At 32.7% G+C, this 23237-nt stretch overlaps 1 protein-coding gene and 1 long non-coding RNA gene across 7 annotated transcripts in view; one reads left to right on the top strand and one right to left on the bottom strand.

Annotated features, from left to right (window-relative positions):
- LOC126745984 (rap guanine nucleotide exchange factor 2) overlaps positions 1-23237 on the bottom strand; it is a 244093-nt gene that overhangs the window by 42093 nt on the left and 178763 nt on the right. For all 6 annotated transcript variants that reach the window (XM_050454241.1, XM_050454320.1, XM_050454099.1 and 3 more), the window contains 5 exons: positions 20463-20604; positions 19803-20129; positions 19523-19748; positions 9507-9718; positions 2170-2416 (listed from right to left, as the gene is read on the bottom strand). In XM_050454241.1, coding sequence (XP_050310198.1) covers positions 2170-2416; positions 9507-9718; positions 19523-19748; positions 19803-20129; positions 20463-20604 — 1154 coding nt within the window. The remainder of the gene's footprint in view (positions 1-2169; positions 2417-9506; positions 9719-19522; positions 19749-19802; positions 20130-20462; positions 20605-23237) is intronic.
- Positions 10867-14497, top strand: LOC126747665 (uncharacterized). Its single transcript, XR_007664323.1, has 3 exons — positions 10867-13065; positions 13125-13695; positions 13939-14497. It is a non-coding gene; the product is annotated as an uncharacterized LOC126747665 (long non-coding RNA).

The raw sequence follows: 23237 nt of genomic DNA, 5'->3' as shown, positions 1-23237 counted from the left end.
CTAATGATTAATCGCGTCCTATAGTGAGTGATTTAGTGCGTAATAATACCCTCTTCGTGATAAAATTTGGCTTTCCGCCACTCTTAGTGAAAAATATATATCGAAATCTACCTACTTTGCAAAAAACCCGACCATTTTTCGTTAGTTTTGACAAAAGCCGCTAAACTGCAGAATGGAACAAGTGGAGTTTAAGTTAACAGACTTGAAAAAATCCCATTATTTTGCAAAAAAAAATTGCGAGAAACCTATTTTTTGAGGAAATTATTTTGTGTCACTGTCAGATATTTGTCTACCGCTGAAGTGTAAAGGTAATGAAGGTTACGAGGTGCAGAAAAAGCAAATTTTTTCATCAGAAAAACGTATTTTAAATAGGTTTCTCGCAATTTTTTTATGCAAAATAATAAGATTTTTTAAAGTCTGTTAACTTAAACCTCACTTGTTCCAAGTTTCAATCCTATCGATTAAATAGAACAGGTTCTGACATGGGATTGAAAATATTACACGTAAAACCCTATGACCCGAGATAAAAAAATGCACTGTATAGTGCTCAAATATTTAGAGAATTAAAAAAAAAATGTATGAAAATTACGAAAAAGTTGACATGTTAAAGTGCTATTTTCTGTCTAATGAAAATATCGAGGCAGCCAGTGAATTATATTTAAATACCTTTCCTGAACGTCGTCAACCAGATAAAAGAATATTTCCAGTGTTAAAATTAAATCTTGTGAAGCACGGAAGTTTTAAAAAGCCAAGGCCCAAAACTTATGCTGTTGATGTTGAAGTTGAAATTCAGAAACTTAATATAATAGGTGTCTCATCGAGCAGTAGCAGAGGAAATAGGTGTTGAGAAAACCAGAGTTTTAAAAACGCTTAAAAAGCACAAATTTAAACCCTACAGGATTAGGAAAGTTCATCACCATCCTAAAGGCGACTTTCAGAGAAGAAGAAAGGATTTAGTTTTTAAAGGAAGAACTATCGAAACACGAGAAGAGTTGCAAGTAGCGACTAGGTAAGCTTTTCGTGCTATTAGACCTCTTGAGCTTATAAACGCTTCTAAACCAGTTAGAAAAAGGTGTTTATTATGTATTTGAGAAGGAGGTGTTCAGTTTAAACACCTACTTTGAAAAAAAATGGTTCTAGTTTGTAACATTAGTTTATAATTATTATTAAACTCTGTTAAATATGCCTAGAAATTATTGTTAATTGCTTTATTTTTTTATAGTATGTCGAAAAATATTAAGTTTTTAATCTAAGTGAAGTAAATTTTTCCATAGCCTACTTCTATAAAAATTAAAAGACTTGGAAAATGGAAAAATGACATTTTTGAAAAGAGGATTTCAAGGGCTTTAAGAATTTATAAAAAAATAATGTGTGTTCCATAAGAAAAAAAAATTTTTGGAATATCAACTTTATGAAACACCCTGTATAAAAATATATAACATAAAAATATTTATCAATAAAAAGTAGGACTTCGAGAAAGTGTTTTCAGAAGTTAATTATCTTTAATAGCAAAAAAGTTATGGCTAATTACTGAAATCGACCAAATTCAAGAAACGCCCCCTAGCAGTTTGACATAGTAAAATTTTGATAACTTTTTTCACAAAATTTGAGCTCATGACATTGGTCAATTTTTCTCTATCTATTCGGAAAATACGAGTTTTCTGTTAAAACAGTCGAAATCGCACCACCCTGTACAGTGTTTGTTTTTATTATGACCAGAAATTTTTTGTGGTAAGTGTTTTATCTTGTAATGTTTTTAGCTTTTTAAATTATAAATTATTGCAGGTCAGATTCTGATGATTCCCTTATAGCCGAAACATGAAAAAAAATTATGTAAAAACAATATCTTTGCAAAACCGAATAATTTCATCAACTTCTCGGAAATAGTACATTATTCTCAAAAAAATAATGAAAATAAGTAAGACTGCAAGATCAAGTTTTCCTGTTTTACTTACAAATTTTAGTTTAGTGGGTAAATGCTTTGTTCTAGACTTGGTAAGTAAACTTATTATTAATAATCAATGACATATGATTCAATTTTAGCAAATCCGATGATGCCCAGACAGTAAAAGCACGTGTAATCTCTAAGATTAAACTTTAAATTCTTTATTAATTTATGAGACGATGGCTTGCAGTTTTCTTTATTTTAATAAAAAAAAAACAACAAACCTTGGGTGTGATATTGAGAACTGGCGGTCGTCATCTGATTTAAAGCCACCATAGCGTTGCTAGCGGGCTGCCCGCCGAGTTCTAACATGGTTAAGAGATCGTAGGGGCTGCTACACATGTTGCTCAGCGATCGAACTTCTTTGGCTATCATTCGAAGTTTTTCAAAGTTCACTAATCCTTCCACGTGGGAGTCGTTTCCGTCGTTGATAAAAGTAAGATCTTTCTTTACGACAGGATAAAATGGAATCTGTCGTGATAAATTAGTTGTTAATGTCTACTGTATAACGTATTTTATTGATTTTTACAAAAGGTATAGGGAGAATTATTTTAAAATTTATCGGGTTTTATTGAAGTTACTGCATAGACGGGCAGAAAAGTTTATTTTCACTCACTCAATCACTCGATGTTTCGTGCTTGATAAAATTATTTTTTAAATGTGACCCAGCTTTACAATTTGAACTTCAAATTGTATAAAATCTAATTCATGTTAAAAACATAATCAAAAATGGATCATTTTTGTGGATTAAAATGATCCATTTCTTTTTGTGATTTAACATGACATTTATTTCACTAGTAATGGAACATTGTCTATATTGTGCATATTTCAATATCATTATTTACAACCTGTATGGCTAATTATAGAAAGCCGCAATAAATCAATTTTCATTCGTACATACAAAACAATACTCAAATTAAAATAAATATTGATTTCTGTGTGCTATTAATAAAAAGTTTGAATATTTTTCACAAATGCCATAATTAAACAAAAAGACTTGGGGAAAAATATAAAAAAAGATTTAAAAAGTATGCATACTAGTTTCTCAAATTATCGTGGTGTATAGAACGCAAGAAGATTTTTATGAAATTGCGAGTTAAAAATGTATTTTTCATTCATCAGCTACACATAATTTGAAAATTACTGATATACACTAAAAAACACTAAGAATTTCGAAAAAAGGGTTAACGTACAAGGAAGGAACACAACTACACTGAACTTACAATATGGTTTAGTATCAGATATCTCTAAACAGTAAAAGAAAAAAATGTCAATTTTTTAGTGTGTTATTTACAATTTTAAAGAAGTGAAACATCAAGACTTCTTCTTTTGATCCACATATACCATTTTTCCTCATTAATGAGACATCATAAAATATGAAACCTATTGCTAGAGTGAAAAATAGTAATGGGAATTACAATAATAATAAAACAGATGTTTTTTGAGTTGAGATCAATGACGTTTCGTAAAATATATCTGCATAATCTAAAGATATATAATATTTTCTTAAATATTAAAATGGTGATCTTTTATGCCGCTAATTCGTTTTTCTTTTCCATGGTATCCATTGCGGTTATCGGTACACAAATAATTGACTCTGAAACTATTTTTCCTGCAATTGATTATTCAATATGTAATTTTTTTAAAGCTTTTTTTCTTCTTTTGATTTTCAAATTTTTAAAAAATCAAATAGGAGCAATTCGTGTGTTAAAGATAGCATGAACAACACGACTAAATAAAGATGTTGCGCGTGCCACTATAGCGATGCTTCAATAGCGTACACTGATGTAAAAAATACGAGATATTAAAACCTAATAAGCAAAAATGAGATCGTTTAGCTAATATTGAAAACAAGGTCCACTATCATAGTAAAATGAGTTATTATTTTATAAATAAAATCATTTCTCACTGAAGATTCTCTTGTACGTACAAAATTAATTTTTGTGGGTCAATTATGACATTATATTTTTACTCAATAAAAATATGGACCAGACTTTTATCTCATTTATCCCGCAATCCACAAAAAACACCTGTTCTACTAGTAATTGAATTTAATCAAATAATCATTAATAATATATTATTTATTATAACAATAATAATTACTTTTATAAAGCTTTAACCAACCATTCTATACATTTCTACTGTTATCTATAGGGTTTTTCAGAAAAAAATCTATTCTACATATACGTATCTTGCGGATGAAATTAAGTATGTAGTAGTTTTTATAGGCAATAAGTTAGCAAGTAGATATTGCAGCTCTTTTTAATTTACAGGTTTACGTTACGTACGTTTACGTTACGTACACTAAAAAATAACAGAAAAAACTAGACTTTAGACGATATAGAAATTGTATATCCACCCTATATGTCTAAAAGCGAAATTATTAATTCATCACTATATTTGTTTGCAGAGTGCATTTTAAGGTTAAAGCTTTAAGCAAAAATTGGCTGATATTATTAATAAATATACATGATATATTAAAGAAAACTCATTTATTAATGTTATGTATAGTATAGTATTTATTTTAAAACTTTCTCAAATAGGAATTAAAGGTTATTAAATCATTATAATTATACAGGGTATTCATTTGAAAACTTCCCACCACGTATTTATCGAAAACCACTGTTAAAAAAAACGCCGAAATACGTCAAAAGGTTTGTCAAGGGGGACAACTTTCTAACCTAAAATGACTTCAAGGGTTATCGAGTAATAGCTTGTTTTAACGGTCTTTCAAAGTCTTTTATTTTGACGTTTGATTTTTTTAAATCGGTCGATTCGTTTTCGAGAAAATTAGAAAAATCTTTGTTTATCTTAATTTGCTCAGATAGAAAACAAAAACATGAAAATATCAGTTTTTATTTCAATAAGTGTTCAAAATGTTGCCCGTTTTTGGCCAAACAATATCAATATACAATATACAACAATAGGCGATGTTCAAATTCCTGACGGACATTTTCAAAAACATGTTGTGGGATATCATGGCAGCTGTCGATGATGCGTTGACGAAGTTCATCCAAACTTTCAGGTTGAGGAGTAAACACAATAGATTTTAAATGACCCCATAGAAAAAAGTCTGACGGCGTTATATCAGGAGATCTAGCAGGCCATTCCATAGGTCACCTTCGCCCTATCCATTTATCTGGAAACTCGTCGTCTAGCCATTGCCGAACGAGAAGAACATAGTGAGGAGGAGCGTCGTCTTGCTGGAAATATATTTCAGCCTCATCAAGTATAGGGTTTCCATCATCATCGATTTGGTTTTCAATAGATTCAGTGATAAGCGGATTGATGGTATTTTCCAACATATCCAAATAAATGTGTCCATTTAAATTTCCGTTAATAAATAATGGACCAATCACTTTATTTCCTAAAATGCCTGCCCATACCTTAATTTTTTGAGGGTACTGGGTATGCCCTTCTACAAATGCATGAGGATTTTCATTGCACCAATATCTACAGTTATGCTTATTAACAAATCCATTTAGATAAAATGTGCATTCATCGCTGAAGCAGATATTCTTTACATGAATAGTATTATCATTAATCGCTTCAGTAATTTTTTCACAAAACTCAACTCGCCTATCGAAATCGTCTTCGGTTAACTCTTGCAATATTTTCATTTTGAATGGATGAAATTTATGAAGTTTGGTAACTGTGTGAACAGAGCCCAATGAAATACCAGTGGCAGCAACAATTTTGTGTAATGAAGTATTAAGATTTATTCCAAAATGACCCAAAACTTGAGCGGCTTCATCCAAAATTCGCCGATGATCACGTTTTTTATTTGCAACAGATCCAGTTTCAGTAAACTTAGTCACAAGGTTCAAAACATACCTATGCGAAGTTATCTTCTCCGGATGTCTGGCGTTAAGCGTGACCGCAGTTTGCCGAGCACATTGATTTTGTGCACCATAAATTAGAATAATTTCCACTCTTTCGGCTATAGTCGCCTTCGCTCTTATCGTGCGGGTTCAAAGGTCACCACGTAATATGAATCAAATTGATAAATCAGTGGCTGCCAAAATGTTATTTCCTTGAGAGTTTGACAATACATTGAACGCCGTCATGTGACATATTAAAGCCGCGTATACACCTTAGATCATAATTATTAACTGACGTGATGCCTTTAACGCCGTAAAAATGTCTGCGGAATACTACGTATCCGAGATTCGACATGTAAAACATACGTTGGTTATTTCCTTTCATGACGTGAAAAAGCCCTATAAGTTGGGTATACGCCTCATCGGTATATGCCTAGAATCTGCCAAGTTGTCAGACATAATATTTACTTTTCTTTTTTGAAAAATTGTCCGAAATAGACGGAATTCTCAATAACAATTTTTCTTTACGCAATAATATTTAAATCTAAGCATTTTATATTTTTTATGAGAGCAAAAATGCCTCCCTAGCCTTTCATTAAAATTGTACATATTATTTCATTTAAAAATGGTTGTTACCTAAATTTTTGAGAAATTAGTTTACGATTTGGCATGAAATTACGATTTGGCATGACCCTTTGTATGTGCATAACATACTAATTTGTCGATTTCAGGGCACAGCGTCTAATTTTTAACGATTATTTGATCTTGTCTTCTTCTTTGTTTATGTGTGATTGTGTTTTTTTGTAATAATTATTGGGAAACTATACATTTTGGTATAATGACAAACAATTAATTTGTATTGTGTGTGATGCAGTGCAGTTAGAGACCAGAAAACTACTTTCTTTGTTTAAAGGCAAGTTCATGTTACAATCTCACTTTTAAAATGACATTTTAATTTTATGATTTATTATTTGTCGTTCGACCCAATCTATACGTTGATACACAGAAAATTAAAAAAGTTGTGTTATCTTTTCTTTTATATCAGTTAAAAGTCAAAAAAAGATAAAAAAAAACTGGTGAATGAGGCGGGCATTTCTATCTCCCAGGGCATTCACCAATTCATTTATTTAACTTTGTTTAAAAAGATAAATACGAGGCGAGCTACGACAGCTCTTTAAAATGTCGTTTTCTTATGAATATTTATTTATTTACACATTACAAGGAAAAAAAAAGATTGAAACTAACTATTAAAAAAATGGAAAATGCGCCGGGCATATCTATCTCCCAGCGCATTTACCAATTTATTTACTTAGCTTTGTTTAAAAAAAAAATTGTACTTTTTAATAATACCTAAATAATAAACGAAATGCAAAAAGAAAACTAATTATTTTAATAACGAAAAAGAAAATAAGGGATTGCTTAGAATGTACAAGAAGAAGTAGCTAAAGTGCTTAGAATTAGCTTAAGAATGGTGCAAAAGGTTGTATATGAAAACAAGAACAATCTTATTTCCAAGCAGGAAACAAAGTGTAAAATGAAGAAGCCGAAGACTGAAGATTTAAGTGAATGGGTAAAAATGAAGTAACAAATTTGACTAAAAAAGAAACTAATTATAACTATCATTATCACTAACGGAGTCGGAAAACTCTTCGTCATTTTCCGAATCTTCTTCAAATGGAGCAATGATCAATGGTTCAACTTGGATATCGAGTGCTTTTTCTCTTTTCCACCAGGTTCTAATAATGTTTTCTGTGTGATCCACTGATTTCCGCCAATACTCCTTTGTGATGCGATTCAATGCCTCATTCCAAACAGCTTCAACCTGGTCAGATCTAAGCCCAGCACCCACATGCTTCTCATAATAAGATTTTGACTCTGCCCATATAAGCTCAATGGCATTAAACTGACAATGGTATGGTGGCAATCTTAAAACTTCATGGCCATATTCACGTACTATTTCGTCAACAGTATATATTTTTGGTCTTTTCAGCGATTTTGCAATTGAAAGAAGTTCGGATTTTAGCATATATGGCAAGGGATTCTGATTTTCTTTTACTAACCATTCATAAATTTCGCTGTTTCTCCAACTTCCATTTGGTTGTTTATTCAAAATTCTTGAATGATACGACGCATTGTCTAATACTATTAAGGAAGGTTCTTGCAAGTTCGCTATTAACTGTTCCTTTAACCATTTTTCAAACATTTCGCAATTCATATTGTCATGATAATCCATACTTTTAGACTTAAAAGAAAAAATTAAACTTGCACCTGGATCGAATCCCGTTGAAGACCCGGCATGTAAAATAATAAATCGTTTTCCCTGACCACATCCTTTTTTTCTTTTCACGCTTTTCACAGATTCATCTTGCCAAGATTTTATTCCACTCCCCTTTGAAAATATCCAAGTCTCATCTAAGAATACCTTTTTCCTTAACTTTGATTTTTCATGTTGTGTATATTGTCTAAAAAATCCTATTCATTGGCTCACAATATTTGGTAGTTCACACAAATATCTTCTATTGCAGTCTTTTTTAGAGCGAAAACCTATGCTTTTAATTAATTTTGATAAAGCAGAAAGTCCAATTTCCAAAGTGCCGCGTTGCTTTAAAACATCCCTCAGAAATGGCAGCGTTATATTTGTTTTTAGCCTATATAGTTCATAAATCCTATCCCTTACTTCCATTTTTACACATTCACTTAAATCTTCAGTCTTCGGCTTCTTCCTTTTACACTTTTTTTTCCTTCTTGGGAATAAGATTGTTCTTGTTTTCATATACAACCTGTTGCACCATTCTTAAACTAATTCCAAGCGCTTTAGCTACTTCTTCTTGTACATTCTTAGGCAACCCTTTATTTTCTTTTTCGTTCTCGAAGTAATTACAGAAGTTACATTAAGTACCATTTTTTGGCTTGAGGATTTAGAAATCCACAAAAAGGCTTTTTCTTTTCCATAATTTGAAATTTAAATTATCTTGTGACAAATAATGTCATCCGTCAATCCAAACGAGACAAGCATGTTTGTTATGAAAGTTATTGTTTTAGAACAACTGACATTTATCATTTTATCTTCTTTTGATACATTAACGCTGCATATATCTGACGCGTTGTAGTTAAAAAACGTTGTTGCACCAATTGAAATGAAACGTAACTACAAAAGTTTGTCGTTGATAATCCGATACACCCGCACGATAAGAGCGATTTTGACTATACTGTGTAAACCATTTTGGAAGTAAAATCTTCAATTCAACAAATAAATTTTCAATATTCCATACTGTCACAAATGTAACTGACGGCAAAATAAATTCTTTATTTTCCTTAGCAACTATAAATAACTAAGCAGGTTTTACCAATAAATACAGTACGCCCAGGATATCTGTGTTGATGAAAAGAATGCGGAAAAAAGTTCAGGTTGTTATTACTCGATACCCCCTGCCATTTAAAATTTTTAAAGTGATGACCCTGGAGGTCAGAGGGTAAAAGGGGGTGAAGTAATTTTAGGTTAGAAAGTTGTCCCCCTTGACAAACCTTTTGACGTATTTCGGCGTTTTTTTTTAAACAGCGGTTTTCGATAAATCCGTGGTGGGAAGTTTTCAAATGAACACCCTGTATAGTAGAAATATTAAGAACGTGCATATTTATTTATATTGATTTAATCGATCTTCTCACTGTTATAATAGTAACTATTTTATCCTTAAACTTTTCTTATTTTAAATAAGCTGATTAATTAAACAAATACTTACAATAGGCGGCTGAGTCTGCTCAGCACTCACTAACTGCCTGTATTTGCTCATATTCCGGGAAGGATCCATAAGCTGCTGAAGATCATTGAAAATCCTTTGATATTTGCCGGGTAATTTGTCCCACGTTTGTCTTAGTCTCGTCACAGCCCCGTGGCCCAAGCCGCTCACTATTGCGAACATCGAGTTGAAATTTTTGCATTCTTTGCATTGTCCTAGAAGGAAATGAAGAAGAAATGTTATAAATAGAATGTCTGGTAGAACTGGTCCAGATCTCGTCACTACGAAGCTGCCACGGTGTAGGCACTTTTAGCCAGCAATTCTCAACTTCCGTCTATATTTACACGCGAAAGTCGTGTTCCAAGTAGGTAGATTAAGCAAACGTTTCTGCTAAGCTACCCCGTCGCCATTCTCTTAGTAAAATATACGAGTACAAATAATATTACTAATCTTAATAATCCTGTTTCATGTAGGTCCAACGACCCCATTATAAACAGAATTATGATCAAACTTAAGGTAACTTAACGTTTAATCATTAAATTTGTTGCTACTAACTACTATTAGGTTCCTAAAAAAGTGGCAGGTTATTTTTATCTCTTTATAGCAGACCTGAATAATTATTACCGAGCGATAAAAATTAATTGAACCAAAAGAATTTTCAAACTAAAACCTAATATTCAATTGACCAAGGAAATTAAAATGTATCCTGTTTTATCGAGAGTCCTAGAGTCCCTATACTGAGACCAATACTTTTTCCTATTTGTGTGGCTGAAATGGAGGACTGCATACGATATTCTTAATTACAACTACATGCAGATGATTGTCAAGTGTATTTATCTTTTGCTACGCCAGTCTTGCTTATAGCTCAAAGTAAAATCAACCAAAGTGTCTTAACAAATTGTAAGTCGCATGAGCATCGGTTAGCAGACAAATTGGTTCATAATAATTATAAGATTGGTTGACTTACCTGTAAGGAAGATCAATCTTAATTATTCGAGCATCGGAGTCCTTCTATGAAGCTATTGGTAGGTCTCATTTTATGGCCTATCGACGCACAGATGTTTCGAAGAATTCGTAAAACAAACAAAGCCAAAAAATCTCTTTACCTGCTAACTCTAACTCAGTTCATTATGTGACGCGAAAAATCGCATCAGCACCTTAGGGAAAATACCTAAAATAATAATTGGGTGGGTTGGGTTGGGTTAATTGGGTGGGTGGGCCCTATCATAGAAGGACTCCGATGCTCGAATAATTAAGATTGATCTTCCTTACAGGTAAGTCAACCAATCTTATAATTATTCATCGCATCTCCGTCCTTCTATGAAGCTATTGGTAGATGTTTGTAGGTAAGAAAATGAATGCGATTTTTGTGCAGAAAAATATATTACTCCTAAAACTAAGTGTTACCAAACATCCCATAACAAAAGATTAAATTCCCATATTAATTGAACAAACAAAAAATTTAGTCTATGATAACCTTGGTAAGTAAGACTAAATGATAAGATAAGTAAGGCTAAATATGCTTATATAATAAACAACATTAAATTGGTAACATATAATTTGTGTAATATCCTAAGTTGTTCATAATACAGAATTTGTAAAACTCTCAGGATTTTGTGCTAAGGGAAGATTATAAAACATATTGAACACCATCGACTTCTTAGTCCAACCAGCCGTGTTACGGATTAGGTCAATATCCTTATCCTATAACCTTTAAATATTGTCGTATCAATATTGCTTTTGTTAAGAACATCCTTTACCCATCTACTTATTGTCTGTGTAGAGGCAGGATGAAAGGGCTTTTTAAAAGTTAAAATAAGTGACTCCTCTTGTAAGCGGTATTATTAAAAATTACCTCTCAATTTTTAAGTAATGTTGTAACGTAGAAGCTACACAAAGTTCCGGTTTATTTTTAAAAAATGAATAAACTAAGTATGGTTGTTTCCTGCCTCTACCTGACGTATTTAATCTAGCAGGAATTAGAATTTCTATCTTGTCAGGACTATTTTCGATATTACCTACTTCAATCTTCGATATTGTTTATACCCTCTGACCCGAGGTCAATCACAATAATGTGACTAGTTTTAAGGTAAGGTCTTTTATTGATAATTGAGATAAAGGAAAAAGAGATGTCAAATATTCTAAAACAGGGCTAGGGTCCCATGTTGCTGAATATCGGGGAGCACTAGGATTTCTATTAAAAATGCCCTTAAAAAATCGTTTTAGTATTCTTTCATCTTCACCTCCAAAAGTAAAGATCAATGCAAAAGCTGCTCTATATCCATTTAAAGATGAGTAAGAAAGGCCCCTGTTAAAATTCTCAAGAAAAAAATTCCAAAATGATATTAATATCACCATTATATGGATCTAATTTCCTTTCCAAACAGTAATTCCACCATTTTCTAAAACAGATATTGTATTGTTTTAAGGCGTTTTCTGTTATCGAATCTAACATAACCGGAAAAGCAGAATCCGTAATTCCCTTTCATTTTAATGATTCCCGCACAATCTCCCTACCACCAGGGAAAGGGTCTTGTACAGGGGGTGTTTCTCTCTGAAAGGAGAAAAAATTAAGTTTTTATCTGGACCAAAAATTAAAGGTTCTTCTATTAAAAGTCCCAAAAACAAAGGGTACCAAGATTGAGTCGGCCAATTAGGAACCACTAAAATACCTGTAGCTTTATCCTGAAAAACTCTATCAATTAATAAAAAGGGAGGGAAGGCATAAAAATAATACGAACTCCAAACAATAGTGAACGCATCTACACAAACACAGTCTGGGTCAGGACCCCAAGAAACATAATCGATACATTTTTTATTACTTTTTGAGGCAAATAAATCTATATCAGGTCTACCAAAAAGTTGTATGATTTTAGAAAAAACAAAATTATTTAACTCAAATTCTGTATTGCAAGATCTATTTCGAGACAATAAATCTGCTTTTGTATTTTCAGTAGTATTAATATAAGAAGCCGATATTATAATATTTCTTGACTCGCACCAGTCCCATATGAGACGTGTTATATTATTTAAATGTGTGTATCGAATACTACCCATCCGGTTTATACAGGCAATTGCTGTGATGTTATCTATATGAAGTAAAATTTTACAATTTTTATAAGTTCCTGCTAAAGATTTAAGACCATAATATGCAGCACATAACTCCAACCAATTTATATGTTTTCCTCCAAAAACCTTTTGCTTCTATTTTCTCAGAGAATGCACTCCAGCCGGTCTCAGATGCATCTGAATAAATCTCAAAAACAAAAGGCTGTGGTTTTATTAACTTTAGCTTTGTTTTGGTTCCGATTTTGGGATTATTCTAGAACTGCGCAGAACTCGTTGCGCCGTAAAGTAAAATCCGGAATCGCTCCCGTTTCAATTCTGCATGGTATGGAACCCGAACGCTTGACGCACTGACAGTAAACAGCTGATTCTGATTGTTTATTTACTAAACACAACTTTTTGAAATTTTGAATATTGCTAATTGCTTTGGTTTTGGACCTTTATATTTATTTTAAACATTAGGACTGGAATAAAAATGAATGTAACTGCATTAATAGTAGGTACCTAGTTAATTTTTCAAAGATTTTTTTTACACAATGTATTTTGGCTTATTAGGAGGAGCTTTTAACATCTAGCGATACATCAGCTTCTTCTGACGATTTAGAGGGTGTTTTGGAAGTTGTTATACCAGAAGTGTTGCAACATAGGCAGAAAAATGAAAACTATGCCGAGAGCATAATGCCCATGTATACAGAACAAGAATTCTTAGAGCATTTTAAAGTTCCGAGACTTGTGGTCATAGAGCTAGCTAGAGACTTCCAGGAGTCTGAATATTATCCTAAAAAAGACACCGGATTTTTAAGAATTGGTGCTGAAAAGTCAATATGTATTTTTATTTGGTACGCAAGTCATGAAGCTGCCTCATTTAGAGATGTTAGTGACAGATTTAATATTGCTATAAGTACGTTACATTTTAATACACAATGTAACTTACTTCTTAAGTAATAAGTCGAAAGAGGTAATATGCTGGCCAACAGAGAACGAAAAAGTTGTAATTGAACAACAATTTTTGGAAATGGGTTTTCCTGGTGTGCTTGGGGCTATGGATGGGTCACATGTTAGGATTGACCAACCTAAAAATGATCCAGAGAGCTATTTGAATAGAAAGAAGTTTTATTCCATTCAGGTAAGTTTTATGGTTGAATTTATACAAGGCATTAGACAGTTAAAATTATTTTTCATCCACTCGACCATCATTTCAACCTTAAATGACAGTCAAAAATTTGTGCATGTATTTTTTGACTTTGAGAATGTCATTTTGGGTTAAAATGATGATTGAGTAAACCCAAAATAATTTTGACTGTCCCATTCCTTTTTGGCGACAACAAGGTTTTATTTGACAATTAACTTAAATGTTTCCTTTTTTCAGTTTCAAGTAGTCTGTGATTCAAGCCGTAAAATTAGAGATGTGTTCATTGGCTTTCCTGGGTCGGTGCACGATGCAAGGGTGTTTAATAATTCTCCACTATTTCATAGTTTACCCGAAAGATGTGGAGAAAAAGTTATCCTAGCAGATAGTGCCTATCCTTGTCTACGCAATGTTTTGACACCATATAAGGACAATGGTAATTTGAGTGAAATTGAAAAAAATTTTAATATCAAATTAAGCCATTGTCGCATTGTCATCGAACATGTCTTTGGAATTTTAAAACAAAAATTTAGGCAGCTATACCATCTAAAACTTAGAGATGAGACATTGATATGTCATTTTATAAGAGCCTGTTGTGTTTTGCACAACTTAACTTTAAATCTAGAGCAGGAGTTGATTGAAGAGCCTCAAGGAGCTGATAATATTCCACCTCCATATGTTGGAGAAAATATTGAGGAAAACATGGCTGGCAACGCTTATAGGAATTACGTAGCTGCCCTATTATTTAATCATTAAAATAAATAAAAAACTGTTTATACTTTATTATGCCTTTTATTTTTGTCAATAAGTGTATTTTTGAGTTGTCTCACAAACAAATGGGTCACACTATTATATATAAATACATATAAGTATTATGAAATAAGCAAAAGAAATAATTAACAAAAATTTACATTTCCTAAGTAAAATTTTTAACAAAAAAGGAAACACACTTTGCTAATCTTAAGACTATGGAAAATACAAATGTGTACTTAAAACTAATAAATTTCTCACAAAAAATATAGATTCTTATAAGTATAGCTGCCGCATTGATATGGCCAACTGTATAAAAACTAGCTTCCCACCTGCATAAAAATTTAAATTCCATGTGCATAGTATTGTCTAAGGCATTGATTGACATGTGGAATGCTGATGGTTTTTGACAGGTGACCAAATTATTGATTGAGGCAATTATAGCTACCTTACAATTAAAAAAAAAACTTAAACTCATTCTGGAAAATAATCTTAAGAATTTTAAACAGCCTTTTTGCCTTACATAAGGATCACAGTTTTTTAAATTAAATCACAAAGCGTTCCGCCTTAAGATTATAGAGGTAATAACATAAATATATATTATTAGGTTCAAAACAAATGCAGGTCTCATATAATGGGGTTACTAAGCACCTAGGGTTCAGAGAATACATTTCATGACTGCTTTATTTACACTATATTGATATTATTCTTGATGACAACACTTACTGTAGGTATTTTAAGATTGTTATTGTTTGAAAAGGGTGTTATGATGGAAATTATGCTTTTTACCCTATATGCAAAGGAACCCTATTTTATGGCACCTATTACTGGGTATCTTCAGTGTCTTGCCTTGCTTCCCAGGCCAAGGTATGAGTTGATTGTACCAATAACTGCAGAATATTTGTTCTACGAACCCTGTCTTCATGTTTTGCTGCTTCTAACTGTAACCTTCGTTCATCTCTAGCTGACTTCTCATTGTAAAATTATTTTAGGTCATTCTTCATTTCTAATAAAATGTCATTTCTTTTTTGTAGCTAGAGGTACTGCGTCTTACCGATTGTTTTCGCACTTGTTTTACAGATGGAGTAGATACAGTCGCTGAAATATTTTCCGGGATCTGCAATACTGGTATTTCAACAGGTTGTTCCATGTTAGGGGTATTCGAAGGTGTACTACGAGGTGTATTACTTGGAGTTATAATACTAAGCTGCTTTCTCTGACTGCTGAAAGAATCACCTCCTTGATTTTCTTTATTTACATGAATTTCTGAGTGAATTTCAGAACTACTAGAAAGTAAAATAGTAGGAGTAATGTTCTTCTTTTTTCCATAGATCTGGTCAAACTCTTCTTCATATTCAAAAATTTTGCGTGACCTGCCAGTTTTGTTATTGTTATCAATAACTTTTTTATAATTTCTTTCAAGTGTCTTCCATCGGTTCTCACATTTTGAAGCACTTATGGTCATTTTAACTGTGTTGGAAAGTTCTCTTGCAACAATTTCCCAAAGGCGTTTCATAGACTTTACTTCAAAGGAACCTAGTCTTGCCTTATATTTTCTATATATTTCAATTAATGCCAATGTTTTCGGCCGTGAATTTAAAAATTGATCTGCTTCAGTACATTCACTTCCTTGCATTGAAGAATATTCAATTATTTCTTGATGGATCACTAAAATTGAAAAAAAAAAACAATCCGTTAAAGAGTTACTCTTTATAATCTTGTGAAATTAAAATTACTTACTATCTTGATCCATTTGAGAATACATATTCCAACGTTTTATTTTAAAAAACTAAAACTTAAAAAAAATCAATAGATAATTCTTAGGTTAAGTGAAATCTATCTACAAGAAAAACAATAAACAAAGCATAAAAAATTACTTATTTACTTCTTCTTCTTCTCAAATTTTATGAAGTCGGGTAAAAGTGTAAGGATATATTTTTTGCGCATGTGCGAACTGCCTGATTCTGAATTGATCCCTACTCTCGAGCAGGGATTTTTGGACGATTCTAGAACAATTCTGAACCGGTCCAAAAAAAAACCAAAACACCAAACTTTCAATTCGGAATCAATTCTAATTTAACCAAAACGCATAAAACAATCTGCGCATGTGCAAAACAATTCTAGGACGATTCTAACAGGAACCAAAACAAAGCTTTTGAAGCTTTTGGAATTTTACCTAGCTACCAATCAATTATGTTTCTGGGGATAATCATAACTTTATTGAAATTATGAAAATTCTTCTTAAGGGCTTTTTGTTTAGCAATTTCAAGAGGTTTTAAATGTAACAAACTGTAATCTAACGTAAGGGAAACCGCAACTAGCTTTCCTATTAATGATTCAAAATATCGGATCTTACATTTTTCTTTTTTTTTTTTTTTCTTTTAACTTTTTGCAGTAATTTTAAAAGAGCAACTGCCTTTTCCTGGGGTAATGTAAAAACCATTTCATCTAAATTAAAAATAAAACCTAAAAATTGAATTTCCTGGACAGGAAATAATATACTTTTATCATAATTTATTGTAAATCCTAAATTAGTTAAAGTTTTTGAGATTTTAACTACCGATTCAAAGCATGAAACAAAACTGTTTCCAAGAATCAAAATATCATCCAAATAAATAATAATTTTACAACCACTTTGCCTTAAATACCTGGTTACAGCTTTTAATAACTTTGTAAAGACTAGAGGAGCTATACTTAACCTAAAAGGTAAGCAATTAAATTGATATAACCTATTTTCAAAACGAAAACGTAGGTATTTTCTATCTCTCTTGTCAATAGACAATAGATAATATGCATCTTTAAGGTCTAGTCGAACCATATAACAACCACTAGAAATTAATCTTAGAGCGTTACGGTAATCCTCCATTTTAAAATGACGATTAAAAATAAAAGAATTTAATTTCTTTAAATTAAGAATAAATCTATAAGATCCATCTGGTTTTTCAATCAAAAAATATGATGAAAGAAATTGACCCCTACTAGCATGACATCTAGATATAACTTCTTTATTTAATAGTTGATGAATAACTTCTTTAAAATTTTTAAAATTTTTATTTGAAATAAACAGATCTGCTATTTTTTGTTGGTGGGGTTTCAAATTAAAAGGTATTCTTCGTAATTCCCTTAACCCACTGTAAAATCTGACTATTTTGAGATATCTTTTTCCATTGTTCTAAGGTATACTTAATTCCTCTTATAGATTTTAGAATTCTAGTTACCTCTAAAGTTTCTGATAAGGTTTCCTGTTGTGTTGCCGATTGTACCTCTCTCCTTTCTTGAACTCTTTCCTCTGGCCCTTCCATTGATAGTCCACTCTGCTGGACGATGATCTTCTCCCCTTCCTCTCTTCTTTCATCCTGGTCTTGGGATATGAGCGCTGGTAGTTTAAATTATTTGTCGATGGTCCTTGAAAAGTCAACTTTCTTGGAAACTGTCAAGTCTTTTCCAGCTTTTTTCATCTCCTGGCAAGATTTGACCTTGGAAATAAATTCCTTCCCAAAAAGAAACTCGTCAATAGCAATTTTATTAGCTGCCATTCGGCCCTCTTCATTGATAAAATGACTTATTTCAATTTTTCTATTTAAAGATATAGCATGATGAACATTGGACATTAATTGACCCGCTTCTATCAACTGCTGCATTATAACTTTCGAAAAAACCTGCTCCGGGTTCTCAATTTTCTTCGATATAATCGTTCCTAGGGCTGATAGACTAGCTCCTACTTCAATTCCTGATAGGAAATGGTCATTTTTTAACGTCTGAGATGAAAGAATCGGTTTTAGTTCTTCATTTAAAAGAGGAGCATTAATTGTTTTGCAGTTCTCTGGAGTAAGGTATTTTTGAAGTAAATCCTCCCTTACTTCAGCCGTTAAACCCTCCCGCACTTAGGACCAACACTTTTTTGCTCTAAAGGATTGTCCTTAAAATACTGTTCGGCATTGTTAATCGCCACCGGTTCTATAATTTCACTAGAAGTGTTGTTTTCCGGTATACTACTGAGGTTACCAGCTATTGGAGGGTTATTAGAGCCTCTATCACTGTTACTCTCCTCCGTGTCAGAATTGCTCTGAGAATCTGGCAGGTAAAGAAAAGTCTGTATAATTATAAGAACTTAAAACGTTGAACATAAATAAAAAAGTGTGTTATCAATACTGTTAATAGTCAAGACAACAATACAGTATTTCTAAGACAAAGAAAAGTCAAAACAACTCTTTTTGTCTAAACTCTCTAAATATTCCTAGTTAAACCAACTAAGGATAGCGGATAGTATTGTGAACAAAAACATACGCAAAAAATCAGCAGAATAAGGTCAAAACAACCTTAATTATCTTGTTAATCAAAACAATTAACAAGAAATTAATATCTAAAAAAGGCATAAGATCAAAACAACCCTGCCTTATTACCATCTCTTATTAAGAAAAACAATTAATAAGAGACCTAATATTTTGTAAAAAAGGTATAAGATCAAAACAATATGTAACTAACCTCATTACTATTGCCCAAAGCACCCTAAAACTTTTTAGCCCTCCAAAACCTATACCTAATTAAAATAAAAATATTATTAGCCTACCAGAATAAGATGATGAAAATGGACTACTCGGAGGCAAAAGCCTCTTCTCTAGACGAGCCAAAGTCGCCTTAATATCATCCACATCCCTGGTTAATTCAGATAATTTTCTTTTCTTTCCTTGAACCTTCGGCATTGCACTCGCACTATTATTTTTATCACCGAAAAAATTACTCACAAACCGGAATATCTGCACGGACGGCACATTAAAATGAACTGAGTTAGGGTTAGCAGGTAAAGAGAGATTTTTTGGGTTTGTTTGTTTTACGAATTCTTCGAAACATCTGTGCGTCGATAGGCCATAAAATGAGACCTACCAATAGCTTCATAGAAAGACGGAGATGCGATGAATAATAAATACTAGTTAACTAATAAATACTTATTTAATTTTAAAACCATATTATTCTTATCATTTTTTGAATTTGTATTTCTAAAAGGTAATAAAACTGTTTTGATTTATACGGTGTCAATAACCCCTTTTTGAGAAATTAATTTGAAAACACTTACTTGCAACCTTAATAAACTGCTTAATAATCTTCATCCTTCTTACTGGATTCTGTTCCTTACAAACTTCGCTGACCACCCAAAAAGTTTCCTTATTTATTAAAGCTTCGAACTGTTCCAACATGGGCGTTCCATATTTCGATTTTAACCTAAATAAGTCGTCTATATACTCCGTGGGCTCTATTTGCCTGAATATGTTGAAATCTTGTAAAGTTAATTGGATCGCCACCTAGAAAACAAAATATATTAAACAACACCGTCAACATTACGCAAATAATCGTACCTCCACAGCGTTTAATTGCAAAAAGTGTACCGCGCTTTCCCTAACTAGTTCGGGGGCCAGCTCATCGGGAACCAACGTTTCGGTAATGCCGTTCGTCCTCAGGTAATATCTGCTGCTAAGACCGATACGTTCGGCGAGATTTTGCAGTTGATCGGGCAGTCGGCGTTGCTTGATCGTCTGCGTATCGGTCACCGAGACTTCGCATAAACTGAAGTTGGAACTGGGATCGGTCATGCCGAATTCTTGGAGGGCGAGCATTACCACCTCGTGGGCGGTGGTCTCTTTGTGAATTAGGAGATATTTGTAGCTTTGGTCCGGTTTAAATACCTTAAAATGAACATAACGTTTTATAAGAAACAAGTTCTTTTTGGCAGGATTAAGTTGAATAATTAGTGTAAAGTTTCGTTAGAATGGATTATTCAGAGATGCCAAAGAAGAAAAAAATGTGTTGTCCTTTCCCTTATATAGCTTAAACAGATTTTATAATAATACATTTATATTAAAAAAAAGGAGAAATTCAAATTCAAACTTACATTATATACTTGTTTTCGGCCTTTTACGTAGATTAATTATTTTTAAATAATTAAATTTATTTTAGGAATATTCTATCGATATTTCTGGTTTATAAACCACATAATTCGTTAAAATATAAGTACTTACTTTTAAAACGTGTTCAGGATAATCCATGCATCTTAGATCGTCGTAGCATATTGACATTAAGTCTGGATTGCTTTGAGATTGATATATATTACTGGTTAGATTCGAGACGGGGTTAAAACTGTCCACTTGGTCTGTGCCAATACTGCAATAAAAAAAAAACTTGATAAAACACCAGTTTGTTATATTTTAATCCAAAAATACACATTTTGACATAAATTTAGGTGACCAATTTCCCAGACACGGAACGTAATTACAAAAAATAATTTTTTTAAAATTAAAAATGGAATAAAATGAATCAGTTTGACTGCCTGGAATAATTCTTTAAGTATCTTACCCACTATGAGTTCCTGAAATGATCCTATAATCTTTAGTACTTTAAATTTCTTGCAGACAATAAAATCTTTATTAAGACAATAAAATATCCTTTTTCATTCTGGATATTCAGATCTAATTTTAAAATTTTATTCCAGGTATTAGAGTCAATTTGAGAACGCGAAATAATCCTGTCGTCATTATCTGTCTTCCAGATCTTTGAAGGTAATCAAATCAAATTAAATCAAATCAAAATGCTTTATTGTCAGAAGGAAAAAAAATACAAATATAAACAAATAAACATAAAAAAATACTCAAGACAAAATACACACAAAGTAAATAGGTACATAACAAAACAAAAATACTGTACAAATTTGCAACTCTTCTTCAAAATCCAACTCTACAAAAAACTTGTTAAAACTCGTGTGATGGATTTTTTTGAAAGGCAGGGATTTCTCAAGATCTGTCAGTTTGGTGTTCAGGAGAGAGTCTGCACAGGCAATTTTCATTCCTTTAAAGATCCTTTACTTGAAGTTGAATTCTGGTAAATGTGCGGCGGTTTTCTGTGACTTATCCAAGATCTTTGGTTATGTGAGTCACAGAATTCTACTGCAGAAAGTTAAGATCTACGGTTTTCCGAGGACTTGCACTTGTAGGCTCCTTATTGACGCCGGAGTGCCTCTGTCCTTGGATCCATTTTGTTCTTGTTATACGTCAATGGTCTCTGTTTCTGGCAGGTTTACACTGTGTGCCAACGATACCACTATACTTTGGCATGATACTGACCCTGAAATCCACGTCCCGTTAAATCCCTTAGGGTTATATTTATAATTTAAAAAGTCCTCTAAATTAATAGTTTCGGCAGTCTGTTCCTCTGCGTGGCTCTCGTGACCCTTGCCGTTTGATAGTAACACCACTCCAGCTATTATAAGGGCTACCACTATGGCACCTACCACTACAGCTACAATCCAGTTGCGCTTTTTACGGCTGCTTTTTGTTCTCAAAAGATCCTGTTCGCTCTGAGCAATTTCCATGGTCGAAGCTCCATTACTTGGTACCACTGTGGTACCGTTGTTCTCACTCATGTTAATTCATAAAATTCCTATAAAACCAAAAAAATCACAACCATCACAAAAGTGATCCGGAAAACTGCCGGCGAAAGCGTGGCGAGAAGCGCAAACAATAAATTTAACTTTTACCGCTCGAACTCGTGAATCGTTTTACACTGGTGATCGTTTTAGCAAATTTAGTTAAACAAATAGCTTTTTCATTCGAGACAAAGTTATTTCAATTTTGTATTCCAAGTATTTGAGTTAATTTCAGTGCCAGCCATAATTTTTTAAGAATTCTTAAACCTCTTTCAGGAAATATAGAAATAATTTTAAAAAAAATAGTTAAGAAGTGTGCTTTTTCATTGAGATTCTTCCAGACCTTTAAGACAGTCACATTTTTTAACAGACAATACCTTCTAAAAAGTAGTGTCCACTTTGGCAAAAGATCGTTTAAAAGTGAAAGCTCTTTTTTTAATTTATTTTGTCAAGATGGAATAACTGGTCACTTCTCTAACCAGTTCGGGGTCTTCTAAAATCAGTCCTGAATTATCACAATCTAGCCCTGGAACATCATCTTTGGAGCCTTATAATAAAACTGTCTCCAAGCCAGCTGTTTCAAGAGGCACAGGGAAAAACCTAAATTTATCTGGAGTACCAGTGTCTCATAAGAAATGGTTATATGTTGGAAGGGTGTCCGGTACAATTGTCACATCTGATGGCTTTCAAGAAGTCTGTGAGGGTACCATTATTGACTTTGTCAAAAATCAGGCGAAGATAGATGACAACAAAGACGTAGTTGTATATCAGCTATCTTCTCGTAATGGCATAAAATCATTTAAAGTTGCTGTAAGTGACAAATATTATGACATAATTTCTGATCAATCTTTTTGGCCAGATGGAATTGTATTTCGTCCATTAGAATATAGAAATTCAAAAGTAAATTTTCAAAGACCAAATGAACACATACAAGGCAATTGATAGCTCTTAATGAGGTGACAGTTTATTATCAGAATGTAAATGGCTTAAGAACAAAGTTGGTTGAAGTTTGCAAAAATGCTTCAACTTCAGTATATGGTGTGATGATGTTGAGTGAAACTTCATTGAACAGCAATTTCTTGAACGGTGAACTGGGTCTGCATAGCTTTACTATTTATAGACGGGGCAGATGTTTTGAACGGACTGGTAAAACCAGGAATGGTGGAGTACTTATTGCTGCTCGCTCGTCTCTAGAGTCTGAATTGCTGCCTGTGGCTCATGAAGAATCTGAAGCCATCTGGGTTTCCGTTATTTTTGGTAAAGTGAGACGAATTTTTTGTTGCTTTTACACACCTCCCAATTCTAAACCCGAAGACTACCAAAGTATTTATAATAATATCCTTTATTTGCCAACAAAATCGTATACAGGACGACA

Source organism: Anthonomus grandis, chromosome 1 (assembly GCF_022605725.1).
Source record: "Anthonomus grandis grandis chromosome 1, icAntGran1.3, whole genome shotgun sequence".
Taxonomy (NCBI): Eukaryota; Metazoa; Arthropoda; class Insecta; order Coleoptera; family Curculionidae; genus Anthonomus; species Anthonomus grandis.
This window is presented reverse-complemented; position numbering and strand designations above follow the sequence as displayed.